The following is a 14,420-nucleotide window of genomic DNA, read 5'->3' on the forward strand; positions in this document are numbered from 1 at the left end:
ATTAAACCTTGATGTAATTAAAATTCACCAGAAGGTTTTGGTCTGTGAGTAGTTATGCACGGAGGGGGAGGCATCATGGTAAAGGAAACTGGTCAGTGAATTGATTATTAGATGTGATTAAATTCCAGGGAAAACTTGTTGGTAAAAAGGTTCTTGGAGACATGGTCACAAAAAATGTCATCTTAATTACACAGACAGGGTTTCTGCGGATCATTAAAAAAATGTTAATATTGCTTAGTTTTCTGGTTAATGAAGAGTTTCTGTTACCATAGTAACATTCTCCGCAGAGCTAACCTGGTCAGGAGCAGGTTTATTAGTAGGCATTAGAGGGAATTGTTAGCCTGGCTGAATAGGCGAGGTGTTCTGCACCCCCACCCTCATATATCCAATATTTTATCACCCCTGTCAACTTTCTGTGGAAAAACTTTTGGAAAGAAATGACTGTCGCTTTTGGACGGTATAAACAGGCTGTGTAAACTTTTTTGTAGTTTGGTGTCATTTTGCTGTTTGCACTGAACACAAACAAAGCACTTTAGACTAAGCTGAGTTTCCAGCTTTTACATATATAGGTGAACTTTGTAGGGTGCTCTATGCTGGCATTAATGTTTTTAAAAGCATTATGTTATATTTACTCATTTCTGCAGAAACTGACATTGTAACCAGGATGGAAAGCTCACTGCCTTGCCTCCTCTTCCTTCTTATTAGCTTTTGCGATTTCACCCAAAACCAGTGTCTGCTTTACTTTGTTCTGGCAGGTTGGGCTGCTTTTAAAAAAGAAGTGTTAAGGCAACCAAATCAAATAAAGATGGGAATTCTGTATAATGTTTATGATGCTCCTGTTTTAGTTTGACATGGCTTCAGCTGCTTTGGGCAAGGATTTTGGTTTCTAGATGTGGAAACATAGAAATCTACCCAAAATGCTTGGAAAGCAGTCCCCACTTCCACGTTGTGATTATTTACAACTTGTCACTCTACTGCATAGACGTTAAAATAAAGAGGACACAGCTTTGAATACCTTTTTTCCCCAGATATCTTATTTACCTCTCCTGCTTTGTTCTGTCTGCAGGGCCCTGGCTCGGATCGGAAACTCATACTTTAAACAGGAAAAATACAAAGAGGCCATCCAATACTTCAACAAGAGTTTGACAGAGCACCGGACCCCTGATGTGCTGAAGAAATGTCAACAGGTGCAGTAGTCACTCTATGCGCTAACAGGTACTTAAACTCTTTCATTGAAGAGACGTTAACAGATAACGACTTCATTTCCTGCAGGCAGAGAAGATTTTAAAGGAGCAAGAAAAGCTAGCGTATATCAACCCTGAGCTGGCGTTAGAAGAGAAGAACAAGGGCAACGATGCCTTTCAGAAAGGTTTGTAAAATTACATCTATATATTTGTCTGTTTGTTTGTTGAAGGGAAATTGCTAAAGATGATGCTAATTATTTTCCAGGAGACTACCCATTAGCCATGAAACATTACACTGAGGCTATTAAGAGAAACCCCAACGATGCCAAGCTGTACAGTAACAGAGCTGCGTGTTACACAAAGCTGTTGGAATTTCAGCTCGCCCTGAAGGTACGACCATTTAGCATCACTTAGGAATGAGATTTAGCTCCTTTCTCCTCGGCGTAACCTGTCAACCTTTCCTTTTTGTTTTTCCCCTTTGTTAGGATTGTGAAGAGTGCATCAAACTTGAGCCCACTTTCAGTAAGTTTTATTGTATTTTCTGGACTACAAGCTGCACCTTAATATTTGAAGCACAAGCTAAAATTAGGGCAAAATCTTGCTCTTTTAAATGGCGAATTATACTTCTGCAACCGCACACATCAAATGTCGCTTGTGTCTGGCCGCGGACCAGTTTTGCTGGCATGCGTCTGCAATGTCGGGTCTGGAATTTCTAGGGACGCACAACAGTTTCCCACCAAAGCGCAAGGGGGAGCCTATTCGAGAACTCGCGGATGGTCACGAGAACTTTTTCGGCATAAGTGTTTATTTTCCAAAACATGTCTGAGGCATCTTACTTGTACTTCTGAAGCTCCTTGATCAACCTTTCGTCATGGTTATCCATTGTTGTTATTACTCCTCGGTTTTTAAAAATGGCGCCCCGGCACTGAATCGAGAAGGATGACCACAGAGACAGCCGGAAAGGCATACCAATGACCAATCAAAGCTGCTATTTGTCTGTACACTTCCTCTTGAGGTCTGCAGGTTTGCGCATGTACTGCATGTACTGAGCTTTTTATACAAATGCATTGTATAAAATAACATACAGCACACCACAAAAAATAGATCCGGCCTACCTTTTGGGCTAAAGTGCAGCTTAGCCTTTAACAAGAAGAAAAGTCAGTTATTCATCGCCATCGTCTTCCTCCTGCCCACTAAAACCACCAAAGTCATCGCCTTCAGTGTCTGAAACAAACGGTCTCAGGGTGGCTTCGTCATCCGCTTCTCTCCTTCACTGTTGCTTTCAAAACCGAAGCGCTCCTTGTAGTCAGTGTCTGAATCGAACTCCCTCTGAGGAGTCATGGCGGTGTCCTCTTCATCACCAGTCCAGTCCTTCGAAAGTAGTTGGTGATCATACAGCACTACTTTGCCTAGCGGACGGACATGTGAGAAAACATACCACTCTTTTCCATGGATACTGTGTTTTTGATCACATGCCCTTCCGCCAGGCAAAGTAGTGCCGTACAGCGGCGGAACAAACAAAAACAAATCCTCTTATGATATCACAAAAATATCCATAGAAACGCCACATCAGACGATAAGATGCAGGGTTCAAAGCTGGTGAAAGAAGTAATAGCTTATTGTCTGAAAATTAAAGTATTCTTTTTTTTTTTTTTTGTTGATAGCTAAAAGGAAAACCCAACCAAAGTTTTATTTGAATTTTTCTTAACTAATAAATGTTGTTTTTGCAGTCAAAGGCTACACACGTAAAGGAGCTGCCTTGGAGGCTATGAAAGACTTTTCCAAAGCCATGGACGCATACCAGAAGGCGTTAGAGCTGGATTCGTCATCCAAGGTAATCTATATGCAATATAAAAGTTAAAAAAGAACAAAATTGTAAAGGCTGTCTTAAAAAGGAAAAAAAGCAAAGTCTACGCTTCCGACTTCTATAGAAATACAACAAAAGTGAATAGCTTGGGCCAGTTAAGAAGGGTGATGCTGTTCAGCTGTATAAACTCATAAGGTTTGAGATCAAAACTAATGTTGCCGCTCTGTTTCTAAAGGCTAATAGGAATATGTTCAAATATTTGGGAGCTACGTCTGCAGTACAGGATACGTGTGAGTTTCAATAGTAGGGCTTGAAAAACGAATTGCCTTTTCAATAAGACCATAACAATTTGTGTCACCCGAATGTGCTGAGTTGTGCTCTTATGGATGAGAACCTCTGAATGCGTCATTAAAGGCAATACTCAGGGTTCACTCCCTCATATTGCACATTTAAAATGGTGCCCCACTGCGCAGATATATCAAATCAGATCGGCTGTAATGAAGCCGATTCTATGGCTGTTAATGTAATTCAAAAAAGGTCAAGGTCTGGAAACAAGATGAGAATCACCAGAGCCGTGACTAACGAGAAAGTAAATTTTTCAGAGCGTTGTGTCAGAACTCTTAAGTTAAAATATATGTTCATAAAAATCCTCTGCTTCTCTCTCTGGGCCTTTCAGGAAGCCACAGAAGGTATTCAGCGCTGCATGGTCAGCCAAACCATGAGGAACGACAGCCCAGAGGAGGTGAAGAAAAGAGCCATGGCTGATCCAGAGGTCCAGCAGATTATGTCCGACCCGGCCATGCGCATGATCCTTGAACAGATGCAGAAGGATCCACAAGCCCTCAGCGAGTAAGTCCCCCCCCTTCCATAATGTTACATGATTGGCAAACTTCCAGAAATCCTTCATTTAATTGTTGCTTCCCGTTTTATTTCCAGCCACCTAAAGAATCCAGTCATCGCTCAGAAGATACAGAAACTCATCGATGTCGGACTGATAGCCATCCGTTAATGTGAAACAAATCCATGTATGTAAAGAAGTTCCGTGACCCGAGTGGAACAACATGCAGATTCTTCTGATCTTTGCCTTCAAGATTATATTGTCCTGACCTGACTGGGACTTTTGTCTGTATGTTTTTTTTTTTTTTATCATTATTTTTATTCTTGTTCACAACTTTGGAATTGTTTTGGGAAAAGGCATCTGGTATATCCTCTGGAAAACTACAGCACTCCAGGCAAGATCAACTCAGAGTTCTCTTGTAAAGTTGCTGTAAAACATTAATAAACATTAAAATGCAGTACAAGAATCGGCTCAGTGTTTAAAGGGAGTTTCACCCAAAAGCTTTTCTGTGTGTTCATGCTTGGAATACACATTTGAAAATGTATTACTGGTTAGACATGCAGTAATAAATTCAAGTTTATTGAAAGATTGCGCTTTATTTTCCTGTTCCTTCTCTTGCTAAGGTTACAGACATTATGAAGCTCTTAATCTGACTTTTTCTTTATAGGAATAACCTGCTTAAAAATGCCTTTTGGTATCAGCTACTGCAGTTTGGACAAGTCATCTACAGATTAGGAATTTCTAGTGTTTTAAGTAGCTTCGACTCCTTTGGCTGTACCTTATCTGGGTGTAATGGAAAGAATCAGGACATTTAAATTGTGGATTAAGAAAATATGGAGTTTATTTCTCTCATTGGCACCTTAGCAGAACTTATTATTTAACCTTGTAATATTTGAACATTTAAATATTGACCATCTAAGGGGAGAAAAAAATATTGTCCGGTTTCTTTTTTATTCCAGCAGGAAATTCCTGAAATATTTTTTTCCAGGTTGTCCCTGTGTCTTTATAATAACTAATAACGCATCTCTGAGAAGTAGAATACTTGTTGAAGAATTAACAAAGTATTTGAGTAGCAGACTAATAGAAAACTTGCTGGTTTTGTACACTGCTGGTTGATTAGTGAAACTTCGTGATGCACCAATTAAAAATCAGCCGTCGGTAAACATTTGACAGTTTTGCTGATGGTTACAGCAAGCAGTTCTTGAACTTTATTCAATTTTATAAAATAAAGTTTTGTTTTTCAAACATTTCTGTCTGCCCCCTCTACACTGTTCCAACAGGAAAATTAGCGAGCAAAACATCCATATTCTAAATAAAGACAAACTATACTTTCCCACAGCCTTTGCTCACAAGTAGACGAAAATATTCAAACATCCGTGCTTTGTAGATAAGAGGTATAATGGATAAAATTGTTTCAGGTTTGAGTTTTTGGCGAACATCTTTTACATTGTCATTACCTACTTTTGTCAGTAATCATTCTGCATAAAATTGATATTTACAATTACAAATATCTGCATAAATTAATTATTTAATAGGTTTTTATTAAAATATTTATCTGTGATTTCACTCTGATTTCACTTTTAGATGACTTTTTACCCCATAAAACACTAAATCTATTTCTGCTTGAATTCTGTATTTATCATCTTTAATGTTAGTATATTGATGTGCATAATTAACCAGGGTTTTTGTTAATATATGAAAAATTAAAATGTTTTGAATATTACACTTGAAATTACTGTTGCCACCATCTGTATTAAGAGCGAAATAAATGGTAGCGGTGGCCAATGATTGGCTAAGGGTGGCCATGGCCTCCCCTGGGCCCCCATCTAGCTCCGCCCCTGGATAACCTATACCATATGGCTGTTATTGTAATGTTTCCAGGCTTACTTCAGGTGATCAGAGCTGTTTTGAACTAAAAAGTTAAACTTTTTTAAATTTTAGTTTTTTTTTTTTTTTTTTTTAATAAAGACATTACCGAGCAAAAATTTACCAAATACAAAATTAATTTGGCGAAATCTTGTTTTTAACAACAACAGTTTATTAAAAATAAGGGAAGCTAAACATAGCTTCTTCTTGAGTTTGGGCTTTGGTGCATCTGAATTACACCAATAAATAGACTCAAAATGCTATTTATGTACAATTACTAGCAGGACAATAAGTATTGTTTAATTTTTGCCACATAATCGTTTTTCAGCTCTCTGGTCTCTCTAGTAAAGAAGCCCCGCCCACTATCCCGCGTCACGTGACTGGCCGTCGCCCAGGTTGTCTCGAGAGCATCCTGGTGTTAGCAGTTTGCTGCGGTCAGAAAACCCAAGTAAAGACGCAGCTTACACTTGATGGAGAAATAATGTATTTAACTCTTAGGAAAAGGAAGAAGACCAGGAGCTACTGCGGAGGTGTTTTCCGCCACCGTCTGACTGCTCGCACCTGAAGAGGCCAGTTGAAAAGGCTAGCAAACATTTAGCGATTAGCTAATCGTTCAAACTTTGACGGACAGCTAGTTGCTAACGCTGTTTTACATCTGGACAGGGAACGGATCATTTTGTTGGAGCTATTATACCAGCAAAAAAATTTAATTCAAAGATTTCATTTTTAAAAAGCCGATTTCAAAAGTAACGCGTCATTACAAAAGTAACTATTAGCTACCTTCTGGATAATGACCAATGATACACAGCTAATGCTAACAACAACAGTACGTTAAACTGCATATAGTGTCAAACTAACGGCTACGTTTGGTGACAGGAATTGAAAGCAACACTATTATTTCCTCTTAATGTTGGTGCGGATCAGGCAGCCGTTACAAAGCAACACGTCCTTGTTTTTCTTTGGTTATTGACATGACTGAGAAACAATGCGAAACAGCAGGATGTCAGATGCGTGGGGATTAATGTTATTCCCTCAAAAACACATCGGTCCTGTCTTTTCGATAATCCCTGCCTTCCTCGCAATGCATTCACAATAGATCTGTGTACTTGTCGAGCCTGTAGCGCAGTTATTTAGCATTTAGGTTTATTAAATCAGTCTCTACAAGACCCCCAAACACCTTTAATTATGTCTGGGGACACATCTGACAGTAGTGATGACTCCGATGGGAAATCAAACAAACATCAAACTGTCAAACATCAAATCACTAATGGTAAGTCACATTTATGTACATTCTTAGAGGAATTTATTGTAATTTTCAACACAACATGGGTAATAAGACAGGTAGGAAATTAGAACATTAGAAAAGTGAAAAAAATCACATTTTGGCAGCTTTTGATGGAAAGTTTTTCACTTGAATGATCAAAACTGCAAACTATTTACACCATATAAACCTCCATTTCTTACAATATAATATAATAATAATAATTCTTAACATATAATTACATGGAGAGGTGTTTTTAATGATTTTATTCTTAGATTTATTAATTTGAAGTTCATTGTTGTTATAACTGCAACCAGTTAAGCTAATAAAAGATCTGAGCAAAATGGCTTAAAAATCTAAAATTTTTTCTAGCGAATTTATGATCCCCTGTAAAGGGGAATGAACCCAAGCAGTAAAACAAGTTTGAAAAAGAATCAAGTTTCAAAACAATGACAACATGACACACTAAACGTTTGCAGTTGGTGGTACCACACAGAGAGCTGGTTTATCTGTTATGAATGCACAGCTGAGAGCAAAAAAGGATGAACTGATGTCACCCTCATCTAAAAAATTTTATCTTCTTGAACAGAAAATTTGATTAATGCGTTTTATTGATCAATTGCCTAGCCTTACTGAGATGTACTTTACATATTTAGGTTCACATTTTTCTTACTTTCTTGTTTGTGGATTAGTTCATCCATACACATATTTAAATTGTTGCTGTAGATCTTTTAAAGCTGGACTTTACACAAACACATATAATGTATACCAATAATCAGATAACTTATTAAAGCTGATGGTTGAATTGAATTTTTTTTTAGAGATATGCACTAACTGTAAATGCATACCACACTATTCAGATTATTCTTTTTCAACATGTCTAAATCAAGAAGTTTCTGGGTTATTTCTTTGGTGATGTTCGTTTGCTTTTTGTCAGGATTTAAGCTTTTTAATCAGTTGAGATAAGTATTCAAGTGGGCTCCCTTCGATGTGCAGCACGTACTAAAACAGTTAGCCTAGTTTTAAATACTTCATGTGTTATGTTATTAAATTTTAAGTATAGAGGAGGAATAAATAAATATAAACAAATACATCAGAGACGGTAGACTTTTAAACTCAAATGATCAGTAGACATGTTTTATTTGCTATCCCAAATTTTATATTGTTTTTAGAGCTGAAACAATTAATCAGATTCATCGTCCTCATCGATTATTGAAATAGTCATCAACCGATTGTTAACTGGAGTATAGAGACTCTAAAACATGCCTTTAGTTAACAGAGCAACTTTCTTAGAGCAGGATTTATAGAAAAATTATTAAACAAAATATAAACATTTTGAATTTAAGATAAAAAAAAGATGCAGAACTCCTCAAGTGAAAAAGTTTGAGTTTCACCTGGTTTGATTCTGTAAAAATATCTTATGAACCTTTGTTCTAGGAACCTTTTGCTATCCAAATAATCCATTAATCAAAAAACATAATCAACAGATTAATCAATTAGCAACATAATCGTTAGTTGCAGCCCTAATTGTAATACCAGAATGTAAAGGATTATCAAAATGCCTTTTTTTGTATTTGTTTTGATGACTATTTTTTCCTCCCCCTGCTTCTAGCGAATCTCACAGGTCACACTGAAAGGGTCGGCATGGAGAACTTTGAGCTGCTCAAGGTTTTAGGCACCGGAGGTAAGCTTCTAAAGCTGTGTCTTTTGCATAAATGATCCCTAAATGTGGATGTTTGCTTAACACTAGAAAAGACACACAACGTTATTGAAACCTCATATCAACAGTCAAGGACACTAATGTGAGCTAAGGGTTGTTTTGCAGCCATATGGCTCCTTACAGTCGATGTTTTCACTTAGTTTAATGAGACTCCATCTGTCAACCTACTGAAGTTTAAATAGGTCACACAACGGGATAATGATTCTAAACAAAGCAGCAAAACTAAGAAAATAACCAGAAACGGCTTTATCAGTTAAAGCCCAGACTTCAGTTCGGTTAAATACTGTAGGACCTTCAGAGAAGTTTGTTTATTAAACTGAAGGATTGTTCTGGAAAGGCTGTTAATATTTTTTAAACTACTGTGACAACTGTAGATTTGAAATAGTTGTTGTATTAGACCGTAAGGAAGTGATGAGATTAGGTGACTTTAAAAACTAGTGTCTACCGGGAGGACTTCTTTTAATTTTGTTTTTTAAGTACATTTCTTAAGTGGAGCCATAATTGGCAAGTTTTATGAAAGCTAATGGAATCAAACAGGAGTCGGATATGATGTCAATTTATTAAGAGTGCTAATTATTGCTAATTAATGCAAGATTTTAGCATATTGAGCAAGTAATTAGATAACCAGATGATAATATGTTTAGGGGAATGAAATGTTTAAATGGACCTCTGGTGGTTCACTGATGGTTTTAACGTCCCCAGGCCCAAATAAAGCACAAGCAGTCACTTTCTCAGCTGTGTCCAAAGCATAGTGTCAGAGACCACAATCTAACTGCAAACACAGACAGCTTTTCCACCATTTATGTAGATGTGTGAAAATAGGAAATACATTGTGAAATGCATCGGTTTACGTGGTTTGGAAAAACATCACAAGACCTTTTCAGATTTGTTTTTTTAACCATTTGCTATTGAAATAACCTTAAATGTTGTGTGTTTTTATTCTAGCTTATGGAAAAGTGTTTTTGGTTAGGAAGAACACCGGCCACGATGAAGGCCAGCTGTATGCTATGAAGGTAAAATTGGATACCTGGTATCTTTGCTTCAGTGTTTTATAAGTCATTTAGGTTAATCTTGTTTTCTTTCCTATCTTGCAAAAGTATGAATAGCCCTTAAACTTTTCACATTTTGTCACGTTTTAATCACAAGCTTTGTTGTATATAATTGGAATTGTATGTGAAAATAATGCAAAAAAAGGAAGTTGGAGTATTAAAAAAAAAAGTGTGATGTGTTAAGAAGGAAGCAATGAGGAAACGTTTTAGTAGAAAGTGCACTGATTACAGACCAAAGTTGGTAAAAATCTACACAATGGCTACAAAACGGGTTCGTTTTAAAACCTGTTGGCTGCATCTTGTCCTGATGGAGCTTTTCTTCTGCAGGAATAGTTAAGCTGGTCAGAGATAAGAGCTGTTGAAGTGGTCTAGTCAAAGCACAGACCTAAATCCCATTGCAGAATCAAAATCTTTCAGTCCCATCCGACTCAGCTGTTTTGCACGTGTTCTATATGTTCCTTAAAGCCTGGTTTAAGCTCAGAAACCAGGTCGTCTGCGTGTGTGTCGCAGTTAAGGCAGATATGCCCCACCCTTCCACAGACACTCTGATGCACCTCTCCAAAATCCTAAGTGACCACAGACAGTGCCGCAGACAGGAGGCCTCTGATTGGTCAAATCTTTTCTGTTTGGTACTTTGTATGAGTGTCATTGTGGAAAACGACTCGTGAAGATGGACCAGCTAGAAGAGCGAGGTGTGTGAGAACGCTAAGACCCTTTTTCCACCTGGATCCCTGCTCGTTTTTGCCCTCATGTCTCCATTGTTGCACAAACTTACCCCTTGCATTTTTCCACCTTCTCATCGCCTCGGCCGTATCTAGACCCACAGCTCGTCACGATTGTCCCTCTTGCATTGTGGCGTGGAATAGCACTCTTCAAAATTGGGCATAAATCCAAAATATCTGCGCCATATCGACAAGCACACTGCTACACACTGCTGTGGGAGTATAATTAGCCTTTAACTCCCCAGTATAGTTTGTGATTATGATGTGACAACAAGATCAAGCATTGTGAATTGCATTGATGTAACAGAGGCAAGTTTGACCAGCTATCATCTGCTCAGTGTACCTAATGGAAACGTGTTTCTACGACTGTCCTTGCAGGTTTTAAAGAAAGCAGCGATTGTTCAGAAAGCAAAAACAACAGAACACACTCGCACTGAGAGGCAAGTGCTAGAGCACATTCGCCAGTCTCCCTTCCTGGTGACGCTTCACTACGCCTTTCAAACCCAAAGCAAGCTGCATCTCATCCTAGGTGAGTCCAGAGACGCCAGGAAAAAAAATTTAATCAGGAGAAGCTACCATCTTGTCAGTCATGAAACATTAAACATATTTCTGTTCATCTTTCTGTCTGGCACCGTGCGTCCTTTTTTGTCTGCATTCTTCTTTGTTTATTTCGTCTCGTATCTTTTCAAGCCCCCTCTGTATTTGTTCTTGTGTGTGAGTGCAGACTATGTGAGCGGCGGGGAAATGTTTACTCATCTTTACCAGCGAGATCACTTTTCTGAGGATGCGGTGCGGATTTATATCGGGGAAATAATTCTTGCTCTGGAGCACCTGCACAAGGTGAGTGTTGTACTCGTCTGTAAACTGCAGTTTCTAATGTTTGGTCCTTGAAACTACAAATGGTGCTACGCTAGGAAATAATTCTGGGATTTTTTTTCCATCCTTCAAAGTTGGTTACTTATTTTCTATTCCTCATTTTTGAATTCTTGTTTTTTTTTAACTAATGTTTTATGTGCTTAAAGCTGATTCACATTAATGCTTTTGTCAACTTAAGAACTTAAGTCCTCTTACTTTGTTTGCCTTCTTCTCCAAACACGGCTGCTTACTCTGTTCTACAGTGTTTTTACTCCAAGGGAGGAACACTCCTTTGCTGTTCGTTTTGTGAAATGCACCCTGGCTAGAGGAAGTGGTTACCTAATAATGTTACGCAACTACTGATGCTGATAATTTTGCTCATATCTGGGAAAGCAGCTGCGGTGTTAAGTCATCATTCTTTCTTCAGCTCTGATTCTTAACTGAACGGCAGCTGTCAGGCTGTTGCTGCTTTCTTCTTCGTAGCTTTCCTCTTCTTACCGCTACGATCTTATCTGCTGATTTATTGTCACATAACATTTTGGTTCTATAGTTACAGTCTTCCAAGAGTTAAACTCAATCTTTAGGATTTAATCACATTTTCAGCTTTTAAAAGCTATAAAGTATCCAGATTAATCTCCTTTTTCATTTGTCTCCCTGCTACATGGAGTTGTTAAGCCATTAAAGTAGGAACAGTATAAGAGGAATAACCAAGAACATGTTAATCATAGGATCCAGGGACAATATTGTAGCAAGGAGGAATAAAACCCAGAAAGATAAAGTAAAATTGCCAAAATAAACAATCTGCTATGCCTAGCATAACTGACTACTCTTGTCCTTTTGCTGTATTATTTATTAAAGGGATCTCTCTGTTGTAGCAATGCCAGAGGATACACTGATTAATCAAATATAATGCATAAATGTGATATATACCAAAAAAGAGCCGTGAAACAACTGTTGTCACAAACCTTTTCCCAGCATGAGTTGCTTGCAGTATGATCCTATTCACGTGAATACGGTGGATTATTTATTTAGCATAAAGTCAAAAGCGGATAATATTGTCCTTCTATAGTTGCTTAAATCATTGCAGTGGTAGGCTCCATCCGTCTTTAGACAAGAGGGCAGATGCGTCCTGGTAAGGATGCAAGTCCATCACATTAAAACTTAGTCCTGGTTTTGGGCCGTGAGAAGAAGCCAGACGAAGCAGTGAACCAATATATAGAACATACAAACTCCATGTAAAGAGAGCCCAGGCTGGGGTTGTAACCCATTGGCCTCTTGTTGCTAGGCGACAGCTTTAAAAACTGTCACATGTTTAAATACATGATGAGCTCTGACAGAGTAGTGTATTTTCAGGATAACTTTTTAAAAACTCAAATTAGGTAAAAATCTTAACCCTACCTTTTGTAAAAACGGAGAATGTAAGTTGCAAAACTTATCCGGAAAGGAAAAAATTGGGGGGGGGGGGTTGTAATAATATTAGGCCAAAAAACATTTGCCTCTGCATTTGAGTTTATCAACGATGCCCAGACCAAGCAGTATCTGTCCAGTCTCCTTCAACTATAGTAGAACCTCTCCACCTACAATTAGGCCTGTCGCGATAATCAATAAATCAATTAATCGCACAATAAATAAAAACTATCCACGTCATTTAATTTATCGGCTATATTGTCTCTGCCTGTGTTTTCTCTTTCTATTGATGATGCTGGATGAAAAGGCTTAACTCTGGTGCTATCCACTGACCCCTCCCCTTCCTAATTTTTTAGAAAGGGAAAAAATGAGGAGGAAGGAGGAGTGGACTATCGCATCAGGTAGTCAGCACGCATCATTTTGCACTTCTGCAGCTTTAGAGCCCCGTGATGAGGCGTGGTAAAAAAACAAAAAAAAAACACATCCTATGTTTGGGGGAAAAGCTTGAAATGGAAATGGCTTCAAAGCCGAACGCAACAGCCGCATTGTGGGAGTATTTCGGATTCAAACCAAATGACCGAGGCAAACCGCTGAACCTATGCGAGCCAGTATGTCGCATTTGTCATAAAGCAGTAGCAACTAGAGCAGCAATACAACCAACCTACACATGCACCTTAAGCACAACCACCCAGCAAAGTTTCTCCAGCTGGAAACAAAAAGTACAAGCGATGGTCTGCGTCTTCAAGTTCCCGACAGTCCACCATCACTGAAGCAATTAATCGACAGGAAGCACACAAAAACGACAGCGCAAAGTGGCGCGTGCTCACAGACAGCGTAGTTCATTTAATTGCTAAAGAGATGCTTCCATTTAATATTGTTGAAAAGCCGGCATTTTGAAAAATGTTGTAGTTTTTATTTCCTCTGTGGTTTTATCTTGTGTTTAGTTTTATTCAAGTGTATTTTTAGTTAACAGAGACTGAGAGTACATTTGATTTTTATTTCTCTTTTTATTTTGTTTACCAGTTCCAGTGTTTAAGTGTTGTTGAAAATAAAGTGTGTTTATCTTTGGCAGGAATAGCATGCATTATTACGTCATTTCCATTAAATCAGTGTAAAAAGGTCTTCAAACAATATTATTGTTTATCTCAATCATTTTTGAGAAAATTAATCGTTCAGCAAAATTTGTTATCGTGACAGGCCTACCTACAATGTAGCTATAGATTGTTTTTAATAATTTTTTTAGTCATATTGTATTGCTAATTAACAACTAAGTAGAATAATTATTTCACTACATTTAGATTTATTGTCATGCAGACCAGAGTTCAGGAGGATGCCGTAGAGGCCAGAGCATTTACACAATCTTGCTTCATTAAATGTAGATGAAGTAAAATCGTGATATAGTCAAAACAATAACAGAGAACTGAAATGTCTTTCAGCAAAGCAAACTATAAATAGTCGTCCAAACACAAAGTAACCAAAACAACAACAGACTCTCGGTGCAATGATGTCTGTCTTTCAGGTACATGTCACCTGCTCAGCGTATCTTTTGTTGTTATTTTCCTCATACATTTAGAGCTGTATCGCCTCCTGTGTGCTGACAATAGTATTAATGTACTTTTAACTGCCTCTTGTCAAAGAAAACTGAAATGCCTCAAACTTAATGATGTTTTGTCACTTCTCTTTGTTATGGCTGGAGGAGGCCGTCATGCAG

The 14,420-nt window shown here is 38.0% G+C and overlaps 2 protein-coding genes across 2 annotated transcripts in view; both read left to right on the plus strand.

Annotated features, from left to right (window-relative positions):
* stip1 (stress induced phosphoprotein 1) overlaps positions 1–4,286 on the plus strand; it is a 13,201-nt gene extending 8,915 nt beyond the window's left edge. The window contains exons 8-14 of the mRNA XM_015385251.1: positions 1,067–1,187; positions 1,273–1,369; positions 1,450–1,574; positions 1,670–1,706; positions 2,915–3,018; positions 3,668–3,840; positions 3,928–4,286. Of these exons, the coding sequence (XP_015240737.1) occupies positions 1,067–1,187; positions 1,273–1,369; positions 1,450–1,574; positions 1,670–1,706; positions 2,915–3,018; positions 3,668–3,840; positions 3,928–4,000 (730 nt within the window). The 3' untranslated portion in view covers positions 4,001–4,286. The remainder of the gene's footprint in view (positions 1–1,066; positions 1,188–1,272; positions 1,370–1,449; positions 1,575–1,669; positions 1,707–2,914; positions 3,019–3,667; positions 3,841–3,927) is intronic.
* A 1,793-nt stretch (positions 4,287–6,079) lies between these two features.
* The window catches only part of LOC107091383 (ribosomal protein S6 kinase alpha-5-like), a 20,408-nt gene continuing 12,067 nt past the window's right edge, over positions 6,080–14,420 (plus strand). Inside the window, exons 1-5 of the mRNA XM_015385250.1 lie at positions 6,080–6,965; positions 8,569–8,640; positions 9,622–9,689; positions 10,826–10,976; positions 11,172–11,287. Of these exons, the coding sequence (XP_015240736.1) occupies positions 6,881–6,965; positions 8,569–8,640; positions 9,622–9,689; positions 10,826–10,976; positions 11,172–11,287 (492 nt within the window). The 5' untranslated portion in view covers positions 6,080–6,880. The remainder of the gene's footprint in view (positions 6,966–8,568; positions 8,641–9,621; positions 9,690–10,825; positions 10,977–11,171; positions 11,288–14,420) is intronic.

The sequence above is a fragment of the Cyprinodon variegatus genome, unplaced genomic scaffold (assembly GCF_000732505.1).
Source record: "Cyprinodon variegatus isolate N-32 unplaced genomic scaffold, C_variegatus-1.0 Scaffold334, whole genome shotgun sequence".
Classification (NCBI taxonomy): domain Eukaryota; kingdom Metazoa; phylum Chordata; class Actinopteri; order Cyprinodontiformes; family Cyprinodontidae; genus Cyprinodon; species Cyprinodon variegatus.